General features: G+C 35.4%; 1 protein-coding gene across 5 annotated transcripts in view; it reads right to left on the bottom strand.

Moving 5' to 3' along the window:
- Nucleotides 1-26,124, bottom strand: part of ERCC6L2 (ERCC excision repair 6 like 2) — a 59,185-nt gene that overhangs the window by 16,085 nt on the left and 16,976 nt on the right. For 3 of the 5 annotated variants that reach the window (XR_007767795.1, XM_050912870.1, XM_050912872.1), the window contains exons 9-17: nt 25,300-25,419; nt 18,972-19,043; nt 17,623-17,768; nt 12,332-12,427; nt 10,882-10,981; nt 7,459-7,611; nt 6,266-6,346; nt 3,349-4,540; nt 2,493-2,647 (exon numbers count right to left, since the gene is read on the bottom strand). Coding sequence is in view for 4 of the 5 variants with exons in the window: in XM_050912870.1 (XP_050768827.1) it covers nt 2,493-2,647; nt 3,349-4,540; nt 6,266-6,346; nt 7,459-7,611; nt 10,882-10,981; nt 12,332-12,427; nt 17,623-17,768; nt 18,972-19,043; nt 25,300-25,419 (2,115 nt within the window). In the remaining variant the exon portion in view is untranslated. Of the gene's footprint in view, nt 1-2,492; nt 2,648-3,348; nt 4,541-6,265; nt 6,347-7,452; nt 7,612-10,881; nt 10,982-12,331; nt 12,428-17,622; nt 17,769-18,971; nt 19,044-25,299; nt 25,420-26,124 lie in introns of those variants that run through there. The other 2 variants (XM_050912871.1, XM_050912873.1) reach the window with 2 other exon arrangements.

The following is a 26,124-nucleotide window of genomic DNA, read 5'->3' on the forward strand; positions in this document are numbered from 1 at the left end:
CTTTAACCAAGATTTGTAGGAAAAGCTGTATTTCCCAACTTACAATTCATCCACTTCAGTGGAGTACTTTGTTAGTTTTTAAGCATTCTTGCATCCCTTTCCCAGGGATATTAGTAATTTCTTGAAAAATGTATTTAAACTTTATTAAGTCAGAAATGCATTATTATAGACAGATTGCAGAGCAAAACTGCAAAGCAGGAAGACAGAGTTGGCATAGGTAAACTGAACAGCACAAAAGATATTTTACTTTTGTCCTAAAGAGACCTATCTATGAAATGAAAAGAAAAGATCCTTTTTTGATCACTCCTACTTAGAAATAAGACAATTTGATTAAGTGTGCTTAAAAAGAGACATAAATATTATCAGGGCATTATTCAGGAGCCTTCATGATGCTACCAAATAAAGGTTCAATATAAATACACTGTAAAAAAAGCTTCTAATTAAGAATGTGATCACTGATACCCAGAGCAAACAGAAACAGCTACATAACAATTTCTGAGAAACACTGTTAGATCAATGGTGCTAGAAAGCGACATCAGTGAGACATTTCAGCTAACAAGTTTTGTTTTTCTTTCAATAACTATCAGTTGACAATTAACATTCCAGTATTTAATACTATAATTTTATTTACCTAAAATAATGATGGAAATTTAAACTGTTCAGCTGTATTTTTAATACTACACACAATGCTACTTTAATCTGTCAAAAAACTTTATTAAACTTCACTTGAAATCAGCATTCTCTTTATGATAACACAATTAGTTGCTCTGGCAGTGAATGTCCTAACTTAAACTGATGGCAAGTAAGTGAAAAATGACCAAAGACTGATAGCCAGAAAAGCAACAATGATCATGTTTTTCACAAAGCGCCTTCCAAAATAAAAATAAAATAATGATGAAAGGAAAATAGTAGCAGTAACATTCTAAGTAGATCATATTTCAAAGTTGTCTATGAAGCTCTGGCAGCTCTTTTTTAAAGCTGAGTACAAAAAATTCAAAGCTCCGCATTTAAGAATAGCAGCCATCTAGGGATTATTTCTAGATTAGTGCCTCTACATAAAAGAAAGAACAGGAAGTGAAGGAGGAGGCAGCCTTCTCCATAATTATTGATGTTTTTCTTCCTACTTAGATCTCCAAGAGAATTGATACTACTGTTGCTTCTGAGTGAAAAATAGATACCTTAGAAAAATTGACTGACAAGTTAATCAAGAGAAGTTCATTTGTAATACTTGCAGTCACATAAACTCTAAATAATGAGATGCAAGTTACACAAACAATACAAATGAACTCGCACAAACTAGTTTTGAACATAGGTGGATCAACAGACATTTACACAAAGTACTCTCTTCAAAGTTTTCTTTCATTTATATTTAGTTTTAATAATGTTGTCAGCCATTGCCATTAAATAAGTACCTTTCTACAGTATTCTTGAGTATTTTTGACCAACTTTTGTGTTAATAAGGGACATTCTAATGCAAATGTGTTAGAATTGAAAAGGCCTCACTTTACTGGTTGGCCTGGTTTGATCTTCCCAGTGTAAAAATTCTTTGGCATCCCTGCTAATGGCTTAATTAAATACAGTACATTAACAACGCTGGAAGAAACTCTTCTAGCCACTGCGGATGTTCAACACCCCAGAACAACATAGTCTTATGTCTACAATTTCTATAGTGATTGCTAACATGTTTGTAAAGACTAAACTGCACATTCACCAATTACTTATTCTATGCTTGTGGTTTATCTTAAGAATCAGTCTAGGAAACTGCAAACGTTTATTACAAGGCAAACAACAAAGTGTCCAGATAATCAAAGTAGATTAAAACCACTATGTACTAAGAACAAAAATCTGGAAGCTGTACCTGAATTTATTCCAGATTTGTTATGTATTCCAAATGTAATTAAACAAGATGCATGACCAACAAAAAGCATAAAACGTATCTGTTGCTGCAAATGAGCACTCCCAGTAAACTCTAGTTTTACATTTCAGACATTAAGCATAGACAATTTAACTCATTATAGTAACTGCATGTGTCTACCCTCAAAAAAAAAAAATCTGCAAACTGATTGATGTTTGACTTTCTATGCTACAGAGATTCCGGCATGTACTGTGGCAACTGGATTTTTGTTAACTGGATCCAGGACAAACTAAAGTTTTTTCAAGCCTCAAATCAGAAAAACATGGCACAGAATTTGATTTCAAACATGCAATCTTTAATCTTACCATTTCTCTCACAGAAAAATCCCACAGAGGGTGCTGTGCTGCTTAATTCCCAACTCTTTCAGAGCTAGCCAATGTAAAAACCACCCCAAAAAACAAAACACAAGAGTAATTTATTAGACCTCCATTTGAGCCTCCTCCTCCTCCCATCCTCAGTGGCTTTGATCATTCATGGTGGCCATTAACAGAAAAACAAGTTTGTTAGAGCTTTTTAAGATGAAAAATGAGGATTAAAAAAAGAGTAAAAACAACATTTCCCAAACATTTCTCTTTACCTTGGCACTACAGACTGCTACATTAGCAGGGAGCTGGGAAAACTGCTTCAACTCAAATACGTCTCGCACTGCCCACCGGCTCAAGCGGTTCTCAGCCTTGCTGGATCCAACCACATTCTGATTTGAATGAATATATGCCACTTCTTGAACACCATCTGATATATTAGGAGAAAGATATAATCAAAGCCATTGGTTATTCCAAAACTCTGAAGGTACGCAGTGGCACTGAAGAATGATATTGTAATTTAAAAAGAAGTTTTATATTAAAGTTGTAAAATTTGTTATGATTTAACTCAGCACCAAGTTTCTCAGCTGTATGAAATTAACAACAATCATTAGACTTATTCAGATTTATCCAGACAGTTTAATACTGCTTCCATTTCAGTGTGGGTTTTTTTCAGCTGGACAAAGAAGTTTCAAAGCATCTATAATTTAATGGCTGCAATATTAATGTTTCAAGTTAAGTCTCCAACAGAATCAAATCTTCTACATGGTATGTTTTTTCTCATGTACCTAAGTTTTTATTTAACAGCCCTGTCAAGACTTTTAAGGTTTTACAGTTCAAATATTTAGATTCGTGAATTCTTAATAAATCTTCAATCTTAGCATCTTTCAACAGACAGTAAGTGTTTAACAAAATATTACAAAGCAGCCCATCACCCCAGAAGACAGGAAGGCAAGGCTAATAGACAAAAAGAGAGATACAGAAAGACATTACTAAATAATTTAGCAGAGCATTTATCAGTATCTTGTAACAAAAACATGTATATCAGGAAAAACTTAAAACCTGCCAAAAATGATAAACACGTTACTACTTTAGTTGATATAAAATCAAAGAAATTAAATTACTAATTACCTAAGTATCTGTCCATTGATTCCACTTTTTGCTCTTGATGTTCAAATTCAGTTTTACTTGCAGAAGTTCTACGCACAGCATAATTGCTAGACTTCATTTGTGCAACAGAGGTATCTTGAGTAGCATGAAGCATTTTAGACCCAAACCGAACTCTGCCTCTCCGGCTTTTACACTTACAGCTTTGCTTTCTGGTATGAATTTTCTCTAAGTTATCTTCAGAGGATGAAAATTCGTCTATATTCTGGGAATCACTTTGCTTTTCTTTTCTATTGGGCTTCTTTGCTTGTAGCAGAGATTTGGAGACGTTACGTAGTCCATTGTCATGGGCATGTCTTTCTTTCCATTTTGGAAAGCTGCAAGTTCTTAACTTTCTTGATTCAGAATTGTGGGAAATTTCAATATCATCAGACTCATCACTTATGTCACTTGCTCCTTTCAAATCTCTTGTGCTGTTCTTGATGTCTGCAAAAGACATGGCTTTGCTGAAATTTGACTCAGTACTATGGAATCCAAATTGCCTACTGTCTCCCTTAAATACAAGCCCATCTTTTTCTTTTGCTAACTCTTCACAGTTTTCAGATGTTGACCTGTATATTTCAACTTTTTTAGTAAGCATTGGTTGCTGGCATGCTGGAACTTGTGTAGGAAAGATGACATCATCATCCTCTTCAGAACTGCTTTCAGTTTCCATGACTATATCACTTTGCTTTGAAATGCCTTGATCCTCACTTTCTCTGTCCCCTTCCTCCTCAGAGCCTGATAAAACAAGCCAGTCTGTACTACGCATATCTTGTTTATCAGTTCCATTTGGTGACTGAGCAGCTTTCGAATGCTCCAAAACAGGCACACGGCTTTGACATTTCTGAAAATCACTGTACTTGCTATTTACATTTGTTCTTATAGTCTGATCATCAGAACTTGAATGATGAGAGTTATAATTATTATCCCCTTCTTTGGTAGTTTCAATTTCTCTCTGCAACAACTTAGAGAATCCACACTGCATTAAGGAAAGCTGTCCCTTTGTTACCATTAAACTATTTGCATTGCAAGGCTTGCTTCTGTCACATTTTTTCACAGAAGTTTCCAGAATATCATCATCACTAAAGTCATCACAAAAATCTCTTTCTTCTCTCTTTAATTGTGCCTGAATGCTTCGGGGATCTCCATCTTCTTTACAGTCTGGTTGTTCATACTAAAAAGAAAAATAATTTACAGTAAAGGTATTTAAAACATAAGTAGTATATGGAACACACCTAATTCCAAAGCAGTGTAAAAAAAGTGGATTTTCACTATGTTACCCTATCTAAAAATATATATATAAAATAATATTACAATACACAAATAGAAAGCAAATACAAAACAAATCATAAAGACAAATTACATAAAAGTCTTTGGCAGAACAAAATTTTTGGCAGAACAAAATTTTTAGCAGAACAACAGTGAAAATAAACAAAAAGATTATATATTTGAGATAATATATGCTGCACACTGCTAAAACAACCTATGTTCACAATCCACACCCGTATTTTTCTAGTTTATACTAATCTTATTGCAACTTTTCATCTTTCAAAGGTAGTTTGAAAAGTGACTTCATGATTCAAACCTTAATACTGTTTAATGACATCCATAAAAAAAAAAAATATCTCACAGCAGTGGTCAACCTCCTTGTATATGGGGGCTAACACAGTTTACAAGAGCTATGAGTACATAACATTCTGCTCTAAAATTAGTTGAGGCCTACTGTAATCAAACAAAAATTACCCCCAGGCAACCTAAAAACATTTTGAAGATACAGAAGTCCAGAACACAGCTCCAAAACTGTGTACTACTGAGACGAGAATTAAGACAATATGTAAATGGAAAGTCAGAAGTGTAAGTACTAAACTTTTGTACATGAAGTTTTAAAATTAATACATTAATCCTGATATCACCCTGCTTATCAAAAAGCATTTAACATAAGCTAAAAAAGTTACTGTTTTTCACCAAGTCCAATGCGAGATCATGACCATACAGTGATGTGAGGCTAAGACCAATATAATGGCATATCGATTTAAATTGATACTGACATTTACCCACAGAAATCTCCAAAAAGCATAAGAGACAGTGGCTAATTTTTAGCACCATTCAGTGTGATCTAATCTCACGATATTTTCATGCTCAGAGGCCATATTGTAGACCTAACTGTTCGTTTCTCAAATCACCTGAACATAGCGTTCAGTCAAAAACATTCATGAAAATGCTCCCATTAAACCCAACGTTTTCAGAAAGAAAAGGAAACCATTAGGTAAGTTGTTAAAAAAAAAAAAAAAGAAAAAAAAAAGCCAGCATTGAACAGACCACTGATTTGGTGGGAATCAGTCTGATTACATTAACTAAAGATATATAATACATCAACATCAGCCCATTTCTTCCACAGAAGTCCACAAAACCTGAAGCAAGCTTTCAATCCTCTAAACCAATTGTACTCCTTTCCACAATTCCCTAATGAAAATTTTCTAAATAACAGTAGGTGTCAGATTCTCAACTGTCATGTCATGTCATATCATATCATAAGGCTGTCACTCTTAAGACACTACAGAGCAGTGCTTCAGTAAACAATATTGCTCTATAATAACAGCATGTTACTAGTACCTTCGTTCAGACTGAGGATATCCAAGTGTTGGAAAGGTCATAGAATACCGTATTACCAGATATTCAGAATATTCCATTTTAAACACAGAAATACAGACAGTATGACATTATCTAATGCTTTACAATATGTAAAACTAGAGGTAAGCAGACAATAAAAGACGGCAAGTGCAATCTAGGGTAGAAGTATTATCAGCCTAACAAAACATACTGTCCACATTTGCCACTGTACTATCAGGAACTAGTGGGACTGTCATGCTCTGGTCCATAGTCCACAAAGACACCTCACCTTTTCTGAGTTGCATGGAGGAGTCTCTTCCTTTAGCCATGTAGTTGCTGTCATGACTCCTGCTTCTACTCGCCCTTCCCTCTAAAACAATCAAGAATGTATGTAATAAAAACTGTATCTGTTCAAGTTGACAAAGGCAAGCCCAGAAAAAAAATAGCTTTTCTTTCTTTCTACAGAGATGCAAGCACCACAAGTACAATCAGCAAAGTCCAGACTAAGACTTACATTTTAGCAATACACTTACTGCTCTTTGATCTAACACATAACCTGTAGGAAAAGTAATACACTGCATAAATTAGGAGAATCTTATGCATATACTGTTTTAATAATTTTAAATTTTTTCCAAAGCAGAATACCTGCTACAATGTTCATATTATATATCATGTTTTAATTTAATTTAGAGAAGGTGTCAGCTTAATATCCCCAAAGTATGTGTTCTTACACCATACTACTCGTTTGGCTATGCTAACTTTATACTGCTATATCACATTCCCCAGCCTCTTCCTAGCACAGGCAAAATGACAAAATAAAGGGAAGGATGGAAAGAAACCTAGAATAAACATGTTGGATAGAAAAAGGTATATAATACTGCATATACTTAAAATCAGTTTGCAATATACGCTATGGAGTTGGGCCAACAGTCTTTTTAGAGTAACTAAGAAATGAATCTTAAAATATGAAGCCTCAGTTATTTACTTCCACCCCATAACATTTTTAAATACAGCATTATAAAATATATTTTATTAAACAGTTTTTGACATCTCAAAATGTACTATAAAAAGGTTACTATGATCATAAAAAATATTTTTATGATCAGAATTCTGGCTTAAAAGGTCACTCTGAGCTAGTGATGCATATAAGGTATCTGTGCACAAAGTTGACAATATGTGAAAGTATCACAAAAATAAGTTAGGGCATTTTTATTAGGAAAAGAAATATATTAGCAAACTTTTGAAAATTATAATCCAAACTTTTTCCAGTTTTTTGTTTGATTTAAGGAAATTTATCTGGTCTACATCAGAGTGAGAAATTAGCATGCCTATTTCATTTCAGGCACTGCATAGACAGGTACTGTTTCAGTTTCACCATTCTGTTTTATAAAGTGTTTCTATTCAAAATTATGACAAAATATCTCATGAGGAAAGGAAAAATGTAAAACTAGTATCCAAAAGGAAAACGGCAGGACTTCACACCTCCAGGATGTCTTTGGTAAGACAGGACCCATGAGTCCTAAGTTTGAAAAGGTTATGGATCCCAAAAAGCTCTCCTTGATGTTCCTTTGATCCTTGCACTGCCTCGAAATACCGCTTGGCATTTTCACTTCCAACCACCGCACAGTGAAGTTGCTAAAACAGAACAACACAAGAGATTTCAGAAGTGTTTGCTCCAACAACATGTCAGAATTTCCTGGCATCCACATTATATACACAGCTTTAGTTGGAGCAGGCAGAAATTCCTAAGGGAGGATATTTTCTTTTAATTTCCCTGGCAGATGTTGGTATAATAGATTGCGGTATAATATGAACCTGCTTGGTTTTACTGAATTAAAAAAAAAAAAAAAATTTCAAGCTTTTTACTTCATTGTTGTCTAAAATCAGACACTTACTATACACACTACTGACACTCCTCTGTATTTTGACTGCTCATCTTTCCTCAATACTGAATTCTTACTATTTTTTCATAGTCCTTTGCATTGTATGCTTACTTGGTAACGATTAAATAAAGCCACAAGATTACTCCTACTGATCTCTGAATATTTCAATTATCATGCACTCCTGCTGAGCAGACTGAACAGAAGTGACTTAAAAATCTTCCAGGTGAAAAGGAAAGACAAGTAAATAGTTTGTCAGGCAGAATTAAAACATTTTTGAAGTCAGGCAGGTTTAGCTGCATTCCAATGACTGCAAATTTTCAATACTTATATAATTGGTCTATTTGACTTTAAGTGGAAGAATGTCAAAACCATGGTTTTATGGATACCAGACCTGTAATATTTTTTGTAACTGTCTCTAAGCAGTTGGTAGTTCTTCAGTTCTACTCACTTCCAGTTCTAGCACTGAACAGGCATTTTTCTAGACACACATCTCTTGAAATATGTAGGCCAGTAACTATACAGTCAAATTCTAGTTTAACTTTAGCTAAGCACAGTTTACATCTTTCTTGAATTATGCATGGTATTTACAAAAGTATACTTTACGATACATTTATAACTTATTCAGGTTTCTATTATGTTAGATTTCAATCTTATTTACATCAGATTCTTCAATCACATATGACTAGGTCAGACAACCAAACACCACTAATAAAAAAATTTCAGCAATTTTAAAATCAAATAGATCTCTCAGTAAGAATACACTACAAACGTGATAAAGCATTTTCACATAAATTCATTTCATGAAAAGGATGGATGACAACATTTAGCTGAGAGCACATTTGTACAGTTCACTGAAATTCACACATCTACATGTACTCATGGTTTCTGAATTTTCAACAGCAGAAAAACGCATTTTCTTCACAACTTACTGAAAATTTCCTAACTGTGCTCAAGTGTCAATAGCAGGGAATGCAATCCAAGTGTAGACCAAACAAAGAAATCCCAGATTTACAATTACCGTTTATTGCTTCTTATTCAACTTGAAAAACACAAGACAACTTGAAAAAAAAACCACAAAAGCCTTCCAAGAAGTTTTATACACACCTTTTGGAAATCCAAACAGACAATATCCAGGTCTTCTTATCTACAAGATCACCAATTCGAAAGACCTCTGTGAAGCCTGACTCCCCTCTTTCAGGATTGTGGTGAATATAGTTGGTCGTAATCTGCTATTGCTCATTTTGTTAGCCTTTCTGAGACCTCTCCTACTGGTACTTGCTGTTGAAATGAATCCTCAAAAGTAGTTCGCACAAGAGAAACTTTGGAACAGGATGCTCTCTAAGCTTTTCCATGAATATGGATATCAAGAATAAATCAAGTAGGTTTTTTTGCAATGAACACTCCTTTAAACCTCGCTGAAGTAATGCCCATAGAGCAGTACAATTCCTGCTCCTGATGTGTTTGAAATCTAAATTATTAGCTTTTATGATTTTAGACCACTGTCCCTCAAAAATAGTTTTTGAACTTACCATGTTTCATATTTTACTTGCCTCATTAGTATATAATTTCAACTATTAATACAATGTCTTCTTCATTCTAGGCTTCTGATAGTCTCTGAAAATTGCCTAATTACCTGTGAGCACTTCAGCCCATCACCTACTTCTTTTAATTTCTTCTTAACAAGTTTTCTCTTTTTTATTTAGATAATTTTGTCAAAACTAAACAGAACTCTAATGGCTTTTTGGCTTCCACAAAACACTGAATTTAAGTGAGATAAAGTCACTTACACTTTTGAAAGTAACATTTTAAAGCAGGCCATACACATTACTGAGAGCAGGTCAAGATTTGATCTTCTAGCTGTGGATTTTCTCACTATCTGCTCTGTGAAATCAGACTATCTTAGAACCTTATTCTTATTTGTCACTTGCTTAAATCTTAGGAGGATAATGACAATCTATATACTACTGCATTTCCCACTCATTCAGCCTCCAACCTACTCCTTGTAAATAACCCAGCTACAAGAGGGTGCTTGTCACTGAAGACTCATTACCAAATTTTTCCTATTTATGGCCAAAAATTCAAATTATTAAGTTAATTCATCAAATTTCATAAAGCTTTCTTTAATATATAGTATCATTTGCCCACTGAAGTGACCTACTTTGTCTTTTCTATGAAATGCATTCTTCAAGACAACTGTATCTCACTGATTTTCTTCCTTTCTCCAAGTTTATATGCCCATAATGTCAGTATCTTAACTTAAAACCAATCATCTTATTTCTTAACTTGCAACTTCTGTTAGGAAAAACATGTTCATATTCCATCTAATTTCTTACTATCCTGCAGCCTGCTCTTTGTTGTTCATGTTCGAGTTTTTTGTTTTATTTCTCATCTCATCAGGAAACAGTTGCTAGATTATGTGTTCCTCAAACCACACACTGTGTTTTCCCAATCTTAGGTGTTTAAACCTATCAATGCAAGTAGAAAAATTTAGAGAGAGCAAGTGTTTCAGGTTGAGTATTCTGGCAAGCAACATCACTTCTTACCTTCATAATAGCAGCAACTACAAGCTGTTTTCCCCTCCTTTTACAAGCAAGTTTTCACAGGCAGAAGAGTAGCAATGCCTTCTTGCTTTTCTTCTATAGCACCAGCAAGATTTTTGCTGTACTTTCTCCAACCTCTCATAAGAAAAAGCTGCCTGAACCAGACTGCTGCAGCTACTACCTACAACTGTCACAGATGTATTTTACAAGTCTTTAAATAAAACAGTTCTCTTCTCTGTATAACCTGATTAATGTATACTGCATAATTAAACTGTCAAAAGTTACAGAAAAACTTGAATACAAATATAATTCTGTTTTGTTCTTTGACAATTCCTAAATGATATCTCTCTGCTTAATAAGTTAAGGTAACAGCATATATCATAAAACCAAGGTAAACTACAATTTTGCTATAGGCTAGCTTAGCTTTCAGTCATTGAAACTGCTAAAAAGAGCTCCCAACTTAAATAGTTTGTGAACTTTACCTGTTTATAAACTTGTCGCAAGTACATCATCTCCTCCACAGTTCCCAAGGATATCAATCTAAACACTTTAACAGCTTTGTATTGGCCAATCCTATAAGCTCTGCAAGGACAGTGGCATATTAAAAAACAATTTTTATCAGTAAAAAAAATAAGCGAGAGCTCTTAGGCGTAGTTAAATAAATAAATAAAAGCATTCCAATAAAACAGGAGTACTCTAAATCATTTATGAGTTGGTTGGGTTTTTGTTGTTTTGGTTTTTTTTTTTTTTTTTTTTTTACTTTTCCAAATTTTCCTCAGTATTTCATTCCCTTTTCCTTTAGCCTTAGTTTTCCATGTTTCTTCCCAGGCCTACCCAGTTGAAAAAGCTTTCTCCTCAATTTGTATCACAAGGCCTGTCTCCCATCTCTCTTGAAAACACATCTTCCACCATGTTTTCTCAGGGCTTTTTTTTCCCCCCCTCCGTTTCCATCTGCTCTTGTACAAGATATTCTCCTATTTGCATTATACAGGAGTTAGATCATGGATTACTTGGGGCAGTCTGTTCTTTCTTAACTTTATAAAGCACTTTGCAAGTCACAACATCATAAAAACAGCTAACGAACAGGCAGTGTTCTATATAAACGGTAAATTATGAGACTTCTAATAATTATATTTCAAAAACTCAAGAGAGGCTGAACCAATTTATAGAAATGTAATCTCACAAAGATTCTTTAAAGACAGTCCCTTTCAACAAAACACATTTCTGACACACATATTTCTCTAGAACAGGTGCACATAAACACCTCTTAGAAGTCAGAAAGATCCTTAAAATGGAATTACGTAATTGGATGGGACAACAGAAACAAGTTTATTTCTGCTCATGAAAATATAGAAGTCTACTGAATTTTGAAGGCTTCCAATATTCTTTACTTCAGCTATTCAAAAGTCTGTCCTGAATTCCTAGGGAAATATCCTATGGTCAAAAAGCCTTGAAAGAAAAATCCAGATTCCTGGAAATACTCCAATGGCATAATATCAGAGATGGAAGTGAGTGCTGAAAAGACACTAATCTCCACAAGGGTGAAGCAGAAAAGAACATAAATGTTTTTCTTTAAGGATTCTGGAATTCAAAACATCATTTGAACTATGGTCAACTACAACATACTGTCTCCTGACGAACACAAGAAAAATCCCATCCAGCTACACACACACACACGTGTTCTAGAGATCACAAAAAGTTACACTGCCACAAAAATAAAATGGAAAATAAGAAGTAAAATTCAAGAAGTCAAAAATAAGAACATCAAAGCTAAAAAATAATTTAGCTGGACATTTCTTACTGTCTTGTGGACAAGTCAGACTACGTAAAAAATTTCTTCCCTGAGGAAAATTTTAGTTGGACAATCAGATTACAGAATCAAAGCAAAAGAAGAATACAACATGGATCAAGTTCTGTACTTTGAGAGTGTACCTGTCAATAGCTTGAAGATCATTTGCTGGGTTCCATGTAGGATCAAACAGTATAACAACATTGGCACCAACAAAATTAAGACCCAGTCCACCAGCCCTAAAAAAACATAAAAATGAAAAAATAGAACTATTTGACAGTAAGGAAAATAGAACAAACTTTTTTCCAGTGTATTAGGTCCATATTGGCATACCTTTCCCCAACATAAATAAAAAGAGCACAACAGAGACACTGAAAATAGGGGGGTACAGCTTTGTGTTACTGTTGTGTTAACAACCACCAAGTACTCAAATAACCACTGCTGTAAAAGGCAATCTTTTCACCTAAGTAGCAAGAAGATTACAAACTGTATGACCAGCTGAGTCATAACCAACTGCTATCACCTTACTATAGTAAAAGTCCTGATTGCTACTTCATACCCACTAAGCCCTACACAGGCCAACTCCCCCAACGATTATACTGAAATTCACAACCACTTCTATGCCAGTTAACATTACAGAAGCAGGAAAACTACAGCTTAAATAAAAGAGTCTGCATTAAATTTTACTTCCTCTAATCCCAGCACATAGTTTTGACAATAATGCTACGCAGCTTCCACTAAAATGGTCATAGTCTAGGGTAAGTCACAGCTATAAGAATTAACAACTGTCACAAGCATATTTGTGCAGTATGTTAAGTCAACTGTTAAAAATATAGTTGGCCACGCAGCTGCATATGAGCAACATTCATACCGGTCATCACAAGAAAAAAGTCACTGCAAGAAAATTGTCTACTGTGGGGGTTAGGAGTCACAGGGGTACCAGTTACATCATCTTAAAACAGCTCTAGTGTGCTTTCAGGTAAAGCCTGCAAGTCAGTAAAGAATGTGAGCATATGCCTAACCTGAGGTAGTAACTAATGCCTCGCTGAAGCCAACAAAACTGCTCAGTTACTTGGAGTTTGGCATGTGCATAGCTGAACGATTTGATAGGAACAAAAGTGACGAAAACACCACTTCTCATCCAGCTGCAAAACAAGCAAATACTGAAAATTCTTTTCAACGGGCTCAGCCAACATTCCTACAAAAAGAGACAAGTTCCTATGCAAGCACATGCTAAATACTATTATTAACTATTAAAACAATTCTTCACATTGACATAGGCAGCCCTGATTTCAAGTGTGTTTTTTTCCTGAATGAGGTACCACAAAATTGAAAAAGTCAATCCCATTTAATTTACCAAGCACCTAGTTTTAACAGATTACTTTATATTCTGCTTGTTTAAAGCAGTGGGAAAGGTAAAGTTTCCAGGTATAAGAATGAATGGAGACAGAAACCAAAAGCTTACAGAGCCCCACCACTTTTTGGTCTTCATGGAATTCTTGTCAATGTAAATACAGTTGTGGCCTCTTCCTTCCAGGTGTGGTATGGTGTTGGGTTAGTTAAACCTGGAAAGGGAGAGGATGTGGGAACCTGCCAATATTAACGGAGGTTTCCGGAGGATGAGCGTTCTCAAAGTTTGAAATGCTGAATAAAAATCTTTGTATTTTTCAGAATACCTTACTGTATTTTGGAATTTTGGTGTATTTCTTTTTAGTGAGGACAGAATTCAGCCTCTCATCTTACCAAACGAACCCTGCAGTCAGCCTGAAACATAAGTCAACATGTTTTTCCAAATGGTTTCTCAAAAACTTGCAATATTTGGAACTGAAATATGAATTAAACCTCAGCGTAAAGCCTTAGTGCAAGTAAAACAGACTGACTATAAAAATTAACTAAACAGGATACTTAGCTTTATAAAGCTTTTACCTTTCAATATTTTTAGTTATGCCACAAAAATTCAGATTTGTGAATACTCCAAAACAGAAAAAGAACGGCTCCTATATCCTTCATGGACAGAATGAATGCAGTAGTTAGTTTGTGCATTGTAAAGAATATCTTCCATTTTAACAATAACTTTAACTAGCTGTTAGTCATTACTACAAGATGGTCCATGCAAGTTACTATAATATGGCTCAAATGAAGAGCCCTGTATGAAAGGCCTCATAACAGTTCTGTTACAAACAACAGTTTTCAAAAGATCATCTTATTTAAAACTGCACACTGTGTTAAATAAATGGCTTGGTTTTATATCCTGTCACTGACTATTTAATACCTCAATGTTCAGAAGTTACAAAACTATACCGCATTATGAAAAGTTTCTATGAAAGCTTTGACTACATAATTCTATTTACCAAGGTAAGTTTTTTATAGTTCTTAAGTTCTCTGTTTCAGTGAGATCTTGTGGCTGAGAGTTCTTTGAATGTGATTACATGCGCATTAAGAATTATTTGCAACATAGTTGTGAAAAATTCAAGTTAAATGAAGCCCTGTAAAAGCAAAAAGTAAGGGACAGCAGTCCCGTAATGGACAGTAATTGAGAATGCTGCAGGTAGAATGGAAGCGCATACTGTAACCTTTCATGATAAAAACTGTCTACAAATTTCTGTAACCATCATCTCCATCATCTAAGCACTTCTCTTTACATAATAATGAAAACTGAGAAGCAGAAACAGATTTTCATGTATAATTATTGTGAAGGAATTAATCTAGAGAAAGACTAGCATGGAAAACCCAGAAACAGTGATTTAGCCTTAAAGGAATACTCGCTGCTCTTATTTCTTCCAGAACACTACAAGGGAACAGGACTGCATACACTTCACTATTGTACACATACAGTTCCCCTTCTTCAGGCTAAGCAGCACCAATGGAGTTGCAAGCTCTGACATTCTCCTATCAAGTTATAGCAACTACAGTAATTATTTTAATGTTTCTAAGCATGCCCAAAAATCCCCTTCTCTTTTTCTAAATAATCATACATTTTCCCAGCAACACCAGCACAGAACTGAAGTATTCTGAAACAGATTTTACTTCATGAGCCTTAGAAGTTCCAACAGATGTATACCTATTTTTCCATAGGGCTCAAGGCTGACATTCATGATCTACACCTAATGGCTTGATGGAATTTACAAGCTCTGAAGAAATCAATCATATTTTCTCTCAACATCCATAAAATATATTTACCCATATGGCTATATTAGTCATAGCTATCGATAAAGGCATTATGGATAGCTATATGACTATGTTTGATACTGACATTAACTGCAAGACTTGAGGTCAAACGATATATAGATAGACAGATTTTTCTTTTCTTTTTTTTTTTTACTTTATTGTTTAAGGCCCCATTTCTCAAAAAAACCTCACCAACCAATTAAAAATCAGGATTTTCAAATGTCTATGGGCTATACATAGGCAATTCCAGGCAGAAACAGCATTTTGCCAGTATAAAAAAAGGAATATAAAACAGGAACCTTGTAAATTTAACAGTGAAGTCATCACCACTGTCTGCACTGTAACTTGCTAATTTATAGATTGGAGCTTCCTGTTTAAAGTTGTATGTTAACTGTGCCAGTAGAATATAATGGCAGACTCAAGATCACTATGCAGGGAATTCATCCTTTGCAGAATGCATTTCTGCAGCCAAAAGACTGTGCAAGTATTTTCAGTGAAAATCAACATTTGGCTCTCCGACCAGTGGGAGTTTCAGAACACATACAAGTTGACTACACAGAACAGTCAGCCAAAAACTCTGCAAGAAAGTACAGACAGAAGAGCATGACCCAATTCTGTCAACTTACTATGTATTGAGAAATAAAGAATATACTGTAAAGTCCTAATGCCTGAAATCTGAGTAAGAGGAAAGATGAATCTCTTGTAGAGTAGAACTAGGATATATCACGTTCTGATTTCCAAAGGATTACAAAATTAAAGCTGCTTCCATTACTGTATATCAAGCAAGCAAGAAGATCACTTCTTGTTATCTATGACAAACTACACAAAGAATTACACCTTCTGTTATGCTTAGTAAACACCGGTTGTATTGACTGCAATTCCATCATTGTTTGCTCCTTCCATTTACTCAGTGAGATGAGAAACACTAAAAACAACAGAATCAAGACTCTCATCTCAAGCACCACAAGCAGGCATGGAAAGCTCAATAGTCTGTATTCACAAGCTCTCATAACAGAGAGGAGAAAGTCCATCTTTGTTTACCTGACCTTCATTTTTCTTTCTGTGTAAATTAATGGAAGAGAACTGAAGACATTATGATTACGCAACTAAACTAGACTGATAGGAGCACAAACTAGCATCTTTCCTAATACTATGGATGCAGTAATTCCTTGCTGTCTTCAGAGACAAGGAATAGGGACTCATAAAGGTCTTAGGGAAGCTGATGGCCAGATTCCACAGTTGACGGAGATTACAAACAAATGGGCATGACCAACACCACAAATCTCTTCACAACCCTGCCCACATGCACCAGAGAGTATCTGAAGACAGTTCTGATGTGCGCTTGCAATAGTCTTTAAGATTATGTCTGACTTCTAATTAAACACAGGCAGTGTGGATCCTCCTAACTAACTCCAACATGCACACTTTTAGTAAAGAAGGACTAAAGTGACTGTATAGGCAAGAACAGCACGTTTGCATGTTTCATCAAGTTTCACTGAGTTTTCCTCTGGGCAGGAAGATTAAAGTTTTTCTTTGTTCCCCTTCTGCCCTTGCCTGGTAACAAACTTCATCCAAGACGAAACATGGAAGTAACCAGAATTAAATAAATAAATAAATAAAAATAAAAGAATGGTCATCATAGTTTCATTAATTCTAGTTGAACACATTGCTCTTTTTCAAAAGAATTCACTATCCTTCATAAATTCATAAGCAGATCTGATAGGTAAATACTTTTTTAAAAGACAATCAAGGATTGTTTGAAGTATTTTAGACAGACATATGCTAATTAATGTGGTTAATAAATTACAGTAACACCAAGAGATAATTTTCAGTTCAACATAGCATTTCATGTTCACACTTACTTGCTAGTTCAGTACAAGAAATACTAGTGCAGTACAAGAAACTGAGTCTGTCTACAATAAAATGAAAGCTTTTTGTGGATAATGACATAATAATAATAATAAAGTTTTAATAATAATGTTTAAAAACCTACAGCAACTGAAAATATAAAACTAGGATTCAGAAGACCCACTTGTTTCCGATCTTAGAAATCCTCATAAAGCAGAGGAAAGGGGAAGGGAGGAAGTCTCCAGATATTTTAAGAAGTTTCAGACCACAGCAGTGACTCTGTGTTACTAACACACAAGAGAACAATTCACTTTCTCAAAAAAGTAATCCCTCACAAAGTCATCAAGCAAAATGCAGAGTAACCTATTTACTAAACGCTACAAAGGCAGAACGAAACAGACAAGTTAAATTTTCTTACATTGTAGATACAAGACATATGTTAATTTCTTGAATGCTGTTGAACTCTCTCACAATTCTGATCCTATCTTCTGATTTTGTATTTCCATCAAGTCGTCGGTAATCTAGCCCGGATGCCATACAGTATTGTTCCAGCACATCTAGCAACTGGGTGGAAAAATAAAAAAAAAGATTAAGTGCTTACTATTATCTTTTTAATTAAACATAATCACAGAGGCCATGTTTCTTAAACATATTTTCAATAGACCAAGCATTGAAAGTGAGTGTAAATCTTCGCCATTTTGATATCAACATCCTTGACTCTCTTTAGCTGTGATTCTACAGCACTCAAGGTGATAAACATTGGTCTGCTGTGGTCTCACTCAATCCTCCAGCCCTGGCTGCCTGTCCCACCTCTAAGTGATGCTGGATCAGTTCAACCCAATAAGCTGGCAGGCAACTTAAACAGTTTCCAACCATCTTAGCAAGTTACAAGGACTTGAAATATAGTAAATGAGCATCAGAGCCAGCACAGAGCAACACGCTGGTATGCACAGTCAGAGTTCAGAGGGATGGACTGAAAGACTGCAGTAACCAGCAGTCAGTCTGGTCTTGAACACCGTGAAGCACAGCCTAAGACATATAAGCATTTTACTACTGCATCTAAATATTAAACTTGCATCTTCCTTAAAGCCACAAAATTATTAAATGTTTAAGACTCTGAAATGTCATTCACACTATTATTTTTTAATACTTTTTAATGCTATCATTATGAATCTTTAAGTGTAGAAAACCATATTATAGATTCACCATTTCAGGAAACACATTACTCCCTAACAAGAAAACCAAGGAGCAAGTCCCTTAAAAGTGAAATGTGCATATACCTCTTGCTCCAATTAAACACTGTTTTAAGTTCAAACCAACTGGTGTAATAAGTCTCAAGGTTGAAGTTTCATCACTGCTGATAGTCAAAAGCCAGTTAAACAGAGGAAATTTAACTACTTTCCGTGCTAACACAAAGGTTGTGTGTACAGCAGTACACAAAGTACTTCAGTCGTACTTCGCTGTGACACTGCTCTAACTCAAGACATACCAGCTGAACTCAATATGAGCTATCTAAACGTGAAGTAATACAACAATTTTAAAAAGCTCTAAGGAAGGTAGCAGAGTGTTACATTTGTTTTGCCATCACCATTTTTATCATGAGAAAACATAAGGTTTCAATATGCTTCTGGAGTACGGCACACTGTCCTCATCACTATTTCCCATAGTACAGACAGAAAGGAAATGTGGTTGACAGCTGTCACCTCAGTGCTTTACGCTTCAGAACTTACTGCTGCAATTAATTGATAAAAATCATATGGAGCTCACCTTTGTGGAAAACGAGAAAAGAAGAACTTTATCCTTGTTTTTTCGGAAGTGATTTAAAAGCTGCTGAAGGACCTGTAAATGAACCGGAGAATACAAATGAAGAGATTTTATCTACAGGTCATCTCACACACACTTACTTGGACTTTCAACCTTTAAACAGGCTACAGTGTAATTAATTGTTTGCAAAGCCAACCAGAGGCACAACAAAAAACATTACTAACATAATAAACATGCCAAAGGTAATGGATCTATGCTGGATCTATGCATTTTTCAGTGATCTACACGGAAATCCTGCTGTAAAAAGGCAATCATACCACTAACAGGTAAATTCAGAAGCTATTTGTGTCATTGCACAGACTGCAACAAAATGTTACTTATATCATGCGATAGCTCAGCTTGTGGATTTTTGCATTTAACAAATGCACACAGTTCCCCTGAAAACACGAAGGTCTGTTTAAGTTTTCTGTACTACATCTGAGTTCAGAACTTCTTGGAACTTGTCTTCTTAAAATAATCAGTGAGATGTATGCCCCTCCCTGCTCTCACTCTTGTCTGTTGCTCTGTTTACAGTAGGATCCAGCTTCCCAGACTCTGCACAGACCTTGAAATGCCAATAATCCGCCCACACACAATGTTCTTCTGGTGGGGAAGCAAATAATCCAGAGCCTTGTGTATAATAGTGATACTGTTATTTTCAAAAGAAGCATGTCCACATCTGGCAATGGCAGCTCCAGAGTACCGCGCAGAAGCAATACACAAAGGGGAAAGAGGAATTTTCCGTACCATGTCTGTAGTTTTCTCCCACTGGGCAATAAATATTTGAAAAATTATATTTATTCAGTGATAAATACATAAACTGTTAATTAACACTGATTTCACTAAAAGCCTAACAAATCTTTGACGACCAAATAATGATGAACGTTTATATTAATTTTACAGTTCTGGATAATATCTAGAATATGAAATAGTAATTTTACATCACTTATAAGCCCTTTTGTGTATGTTAGCCAGCCAGTTGCAAGTGAAAACAAGGTACAAACAAGATAATTTTTGCCTGGTTTCATTGCACAAGAACATATAAACTAGGACTTATTTTACTGGGAAAAAAATCCATATCAGGTAATTTAACAAGAGCTAAATGACTTACATTTGCATTTTATTTAGCCACATTAAGAAAAAGAAACAAAAGAAAAACAGTAACATGCTTTTAAAGTAGAAGGAATTTGGCTACTGTATTATTGTTGTTATTATTAAAGTACAGGTCAAATAATGCATTTCCTATAGGAGAACACACAAATCCACTCAGTTTGTTTAAATAAAATGGATCAATGTCATGCCCATTGGGATTTTAGGTATTCTGGAGTAAAGAACAGCTCTGATGAACAGGGAAAAGTAATGAATGGGTCTGCGCCAAAGAGAAATAAATTCTATGCTTGTGCACCAGAGTATTATCCTTAAAGTTGTTAGTCTGAAAAAGAAATACTTGATCATACTCAAGCAAAAGGAACGTGCTCTTTGTAAGAGTCCACATGGATTTAAATGCATATCTCCCCATTACTACATATTGTGAGTTGTCTGACGTGATCAAACTTTACCTCTCACATTTAAGAATACCTTGTTCGTATACAGATGTCCAAGTTAGCCTACAGTGTTTTTACACCTTCAAAACCGTGCCTGCCTGGGTTAGGGTTATGTTTAATGGCAGAAGTTATTATTATTTGCAAGGTACTCCGATAGACTTCCATTTTCCTACTGAAATAATGATAATATGCCAGGCAAAAATAAATAAATCAATCCAACACTGTTATTCCTAAGAGATTTATATTAATTAAGAACAGTATTCCAAACCTCCACAAATGGAAGTCTGTGGAAATATTATACATGTAGTTAAAAAAAGTTATTTTGAGTGTCCAGACATTTAATAGCCCTTTTCACTTAGAAAGCATATAGAGTCTCTCTGAGCCAGAATTTTAACAAAACTGTACAAATAATCAGAGAAGGTAGTAATGAGAATTACTGCAGGCTTTTAAAACTACCCTCATTCATCTTACTTCTTTTCCAAGCAGCCCCCGATACTTCTGTGTGGACAATCTGCAATCTTTGTGTTCCAAAAGCAATGGAATCACTTGTCCTTACACTTCGCAGGTCCCCGCTGTCTTACTTCATGATAGAAAAATGGTGATTTCTAAACAAGGCAGCACACTCATTTCAGTTCTCACATATTCAACTATTTCAAGTTAAAAATCTAGGCATGAAATCCACCTTGCAATAGAAAGTATAAGCAAAATCTTCTGAAAACTGTATGTTCTGCAGTATGATTGAAAATGAGGGGATAATTCCACAAAAAAAGCTGAAGCTCAGATCACACCACTGTGTATTACCCACCTCCCACTGTAACGAGGATGTATTAGAGTCATAGGTATACCATCAACGCTTGTACGTGTACTTTTGGATTATAGGGACTGTTTTTTCCAGGCTCTTGTTACAATCTTAAATTCAGAACAGAAAACCAGGGGTGGCATGTTGTAAATGCTACAGCTTGCAAAACACATAGAGATAACTGCAGCCACAGCACAAGGTAGGACGCAAACACCAATATGCCACTCTCACACTTACGTTCAAGCAATTCTAGTTTTACTGGTGGCAGTAGGCATATTCCATAGTACAAAAAGCTATGTTTCCCTATGTGTTTCATCTCTGCTTGGCGAGGGAACAGAAGATACTTTAAGCAGATAGGTTAACCTTTTCAACTCTGCAAGACAGTGACAGCTGCTTAGCTAATAAACTTCATAGACAAATCCAGGACTTTCCCCATCATGCCCCGAATAAATTTAAATAAATGCCACAAACTTCTCCTTTGCAACTATGCTCATCTACAAAAGAATAATCAGCTGTGCCAAAATTTCTAGGTAACCTGTATTAAATTTTAATTTAAAGGACTAAATAATACCTATTCCGTCTATATTACCTGATGAAAGTTACAGAAGTATTTCAATTAGTTTCTAGAATATATTTATAGAACAGAAAAGGTAAAGTACTACAGTGGGACAAGGCTATTAAAATCATTTTACTATCATTTGTCTCTTTTTTTCCCCAAATACATTAAAAATAAAGTAGTTTTCAAGCTCTAGTATCTGTTGACTCTCCTGATTACTTTCTGATAGTAAGAGGACCTTCTAAATTAAATACTTTCTGAATGACTTTGGTTCCAGAGCATAAAAACAAAAATCATCCCAAACAGCTTCTGTTTTAAAACTCAGAATAGAAAACAAAAAAGTTAGACAACGTTTTCTCACAAGACAAACCTCCAATGCAATCAGCAGCAAAAAAATAAAAAAAAAAAAAGCCACCACAACACCAGACACATATGAACCAATTTTTGGCATCATAATTATTCTGAAGTCAAAATTAAGGGACTCAAAAAACACTTTATTTTTCAATGATGGCTACTTGGCCCACTACACAAAACTCCTCCTTCCAGGCACAGAGACATCACCACACAGTTCAGAATAGTCTGTTTATACTGAGATATATTTCATGAACTGACACAAAATTCAAGTTCCCCTTAAAAGAGAAAGCAGACCAATTTCTCCCAAAGTAAGCAGTTCTTTCAATAGTTCTTAGATAAATTCTATCCAGTTTGCAATGGACTAAAATACACACTGTAGATTTCTAAAACAAAGCATCATATATACAAAACCAGAGGTCATCAACAGTGGAAAGATATTCTGTAAGTCTACTGACCTGTCATAAATGCAGCATTTGAAAATGTTTCTATTCTATAATTCATAAAGTAAAAAACCAAACCAAATAAGCAGAACCCCTCATAATAACACAAGATCATAACTTCTTACGTTGGAGGAAAGAAAGGTCCATATTGCTTTGTACCTTTGCCTACTACTACTGCACTGTAGAGTCTGATCTGACTTTTTTAAAAGGTCAGAGTAAAAAAAAAAGTTCTGTGAAAGAATTATAGCAATTTTTTAAAATTTCCTTTCTTACTTTTCTACAGAAATTCATATTGCACTTCTCATCTGTCATGTACCAAACATACTGAAGAAGTATTTTTCAATATAAATATTACTTCAAAAACACAAGATTGGATTTTAAAATCCAGTTTCCCATGATATACGCTGCACTTTTTTTTAGAAAAAGGAAATTCTCCACACCAAGGCTCTTCTCAAGAATATGCGCTTATTTACGGTTTGGGTATTCGTTATTTGGGGGGTTGTGGGTTTCTTTGTCTTGTTTTGGGGTTTGTTTTTTTTTTGCAATTACCTACAATCTATATTAAAAAATACCTTGAAATACAGGAATATTGATCAGTATAGACCAATAACAAGCTAAAAGATCAAAAATTAAATAAAAAGCACAATATATTAGGAAAGTCTCTAGTGAGATAGAATGAAGATGAGCATTAGATGATTCACTAACAATAAAAAAAAGCAGGAGTAATCACCATGCTAGTAGCTCACTACTTTTAATCACATTAACTTCTTTCTCATTAATTTCTCATCTCATTCTACTTATGTTTGGGCAATTTATCCAGAAATGTAAATTGGCCTGGCACTTATCTACTGGTAACTCAGAGATTCATTTTTCTAACCGTGTGGATCTCCTCAACATCAAAAGTAAACATTCAACCTGCCTGACATCTCATCAGTATCAAGCCATCAGCACAAGCTCAGTATACTTAAGAAGATCACAGCCTCTGCTCTCTTGCCACCTCAGTTATGCTCTTACTCCTGTGCTGCAACAGCAGAACCTTCTTCCTTACCACCCAAGGCCACTGCACACAAGCATGAAAAGAGCCTTACTGCTACCAGCCAAGGTTACACCCAAGCCACACAGCTACAGCCGGCTGCACCCCTGAGAAGATGCTGCAGTCTATGCTGCCCCAGAAGCAACTCAGGCTTATGGCCATGGTTTGGAACAGATTCCTCCCAACAGGCAGCTCTGTAAGCTGCAGGCTTTAAAGGCACATCATGTTGGAACCTGTGCCTTAACTCAAGCATTTTTGCTTGCCTGTGTTTTTCACTACTGTGTCAAAAACCACATAATGAAAATGTTGTAAGGCAGTGCTGGAGTGAAGTATGCAATAGCCCCAAGAGACAGATTTCTAGAGAAAGGAAAATGAGTCTTAACCAAAAAAAGAAGAGCTTCATAAGCACCACTGAAGATCATAGACTTAGTTTTTACAGGTATATATTAAATATTTGCTGGTAGCTAATTTAACAATAAAGTTGACCTTCACGAGATAATTAAGTGTATATAACAAAGCTAATATGCAGGCCTCTCACATGTATGTAATAACAGAAAAGAAAGGTGTTGTTTGCATAATAACAAATCAGTAAAGTGGTAACAACCATTACCATTACAAAAACGTGGCCCTGCCACTGCCTCCCCGCCAGTCCCAACCAGCAACTGTGAATATCCAGGTTTATAGAGAGCAAAAACACAGTACACTCCATTCTGCATAGCTTCTCACCCTCCAGTTACTCTCAGCTCAAGAACACTCCTAAACCTAGTATGGTTTTCTTTTTAATTAGCTACATTAGACATCTTTTTCAGTTATTCATTCTGTTCCCCTCTGAAACCAGAGAAAGTCACAGCTTCTGAGGTAAGGAGTTTTACAGGTTTACACTTAAAGTGTTTATTTCGTTAATCTTTAGCATGGCTCCTATCAGCTCCATTTGATGTCCAAAGGGTTAGAAAAGACAGTAAGCACTCAGTACATCTTCATCAGTTCCATGCTACTCATGATTGCGTAAGTCCCTCTCACATTCATCCTAAGACATTTTTTCCAGGCTGGAGAGTCCCAGCCTACTTGGCTGCTTCTGTCCCACAGTACTGATCACCTCTGTGGCCCTGCTGTTAACCTTTTCAAGGTCTAACATATGCTTTTTGAGAGGAGTGACTGGAACTACCCACAATATTGAAGGTGTCCACAAATCATTAAGTCATAATGATTTTGTTTTGCTCTCTTTTACTTTCCCAAATATTTCCGACTGCCACTGAATCGATGGTTTCATGGAACTATCTGTCATAATATTATGACTCCAACTCCCTTGACTGTAAGGGTTATTTCCGTTCCCATCACTAAATATGTGAAGCTAACATCTTCGGATATCTTAGCATCGCAGATCACTTATCCAGTCTTTGCCCAGAGGCACCCTGATCCATGACAGGAGATACATGCTGTGGTACCACCACCATAAACACAATGATTAAAAACCCACAACTGTTAGGTGTACATTTTCTTATATCCATATACTACAGCAGCAGATCTAGTACTAATACTTATCTTTCTTCTAAAGAACAGGTTTACCTTCATTTTTCCACTGTACTTTGGATCTGAAATTGTTTCAAAGGCTGCATCTTTGCTTAACTGCATAAAATCTGGAAAACTGGAAAATACCTGGCTGCACACTCGTTTGATATGTGCTTCCTGGAAGAAAATCAGAAAGTTTGAATAGGCATTAAAAATTAGAGCTACACTGGGATACCAGTAAGCCATACAAAGAGTTAAAACAAGTTGAAACAAGTGATCTGCTGAAGTAACTCAAGCAGAAAGAGTTACGTGTTTTTATTCAGTTCACTACAGAAGTGCTGGATAGAACATCTCCTGTGTGTTTTGGTTTGCTTCATTCAAAAAAGAAAGAGGATCTTAATCTGCAACCATGGATTCTAGTTACTAGAGTAAGAGATGCCCAAAATTTCTTCTCCTGGGCAGAGATCGCAATAGGACTGGCCAGAATTGTCAGTCTCAAGAACTCTGTTGGCTTGACGTTTACATTACCTAACAGTTGTGTACCAGCATTTCTCTTGACCCTCTGGCATGAAAAGCCAATACAGGAATTACATATTGTCCCACCAATACGACAAAAAACAATATGGGAAATGCATTTAAACTGTTCAAAAGCCACACAAAGCTCCACTTCTAGAATTTGGGTAGCTCTGAACTTGAACGTGACCAAACACTTTAAGTCTACTTTTCCAGAGGAGCAGAAAAGATCTCATCTCTCACCTAATGACAACACATGTGATGGATGTTAATACTAAAGGTAAGAAATACTACAAAATATCAGTTTCTTCAGTAGATTTTAGAGAGTTAATAATTATGTATGCCATAAAAGACAGTAAGTCTCGAAAT

Source organism: Gymnogyps californianus, chromosome Z (assembly GCF_018139145.2).
Source record: "Gymnogyps californianus isolate 813 chromosome Z, ASM1813914v2, whole genome shotgun sequence".
In the NCBI taxonomy this organism is placed as follows: Eukaryota; Metazoa; Chordata; class Aves; order Accipitriformes; family Cathartidae; genus Gymnogyps; species Gymnogyps californianus.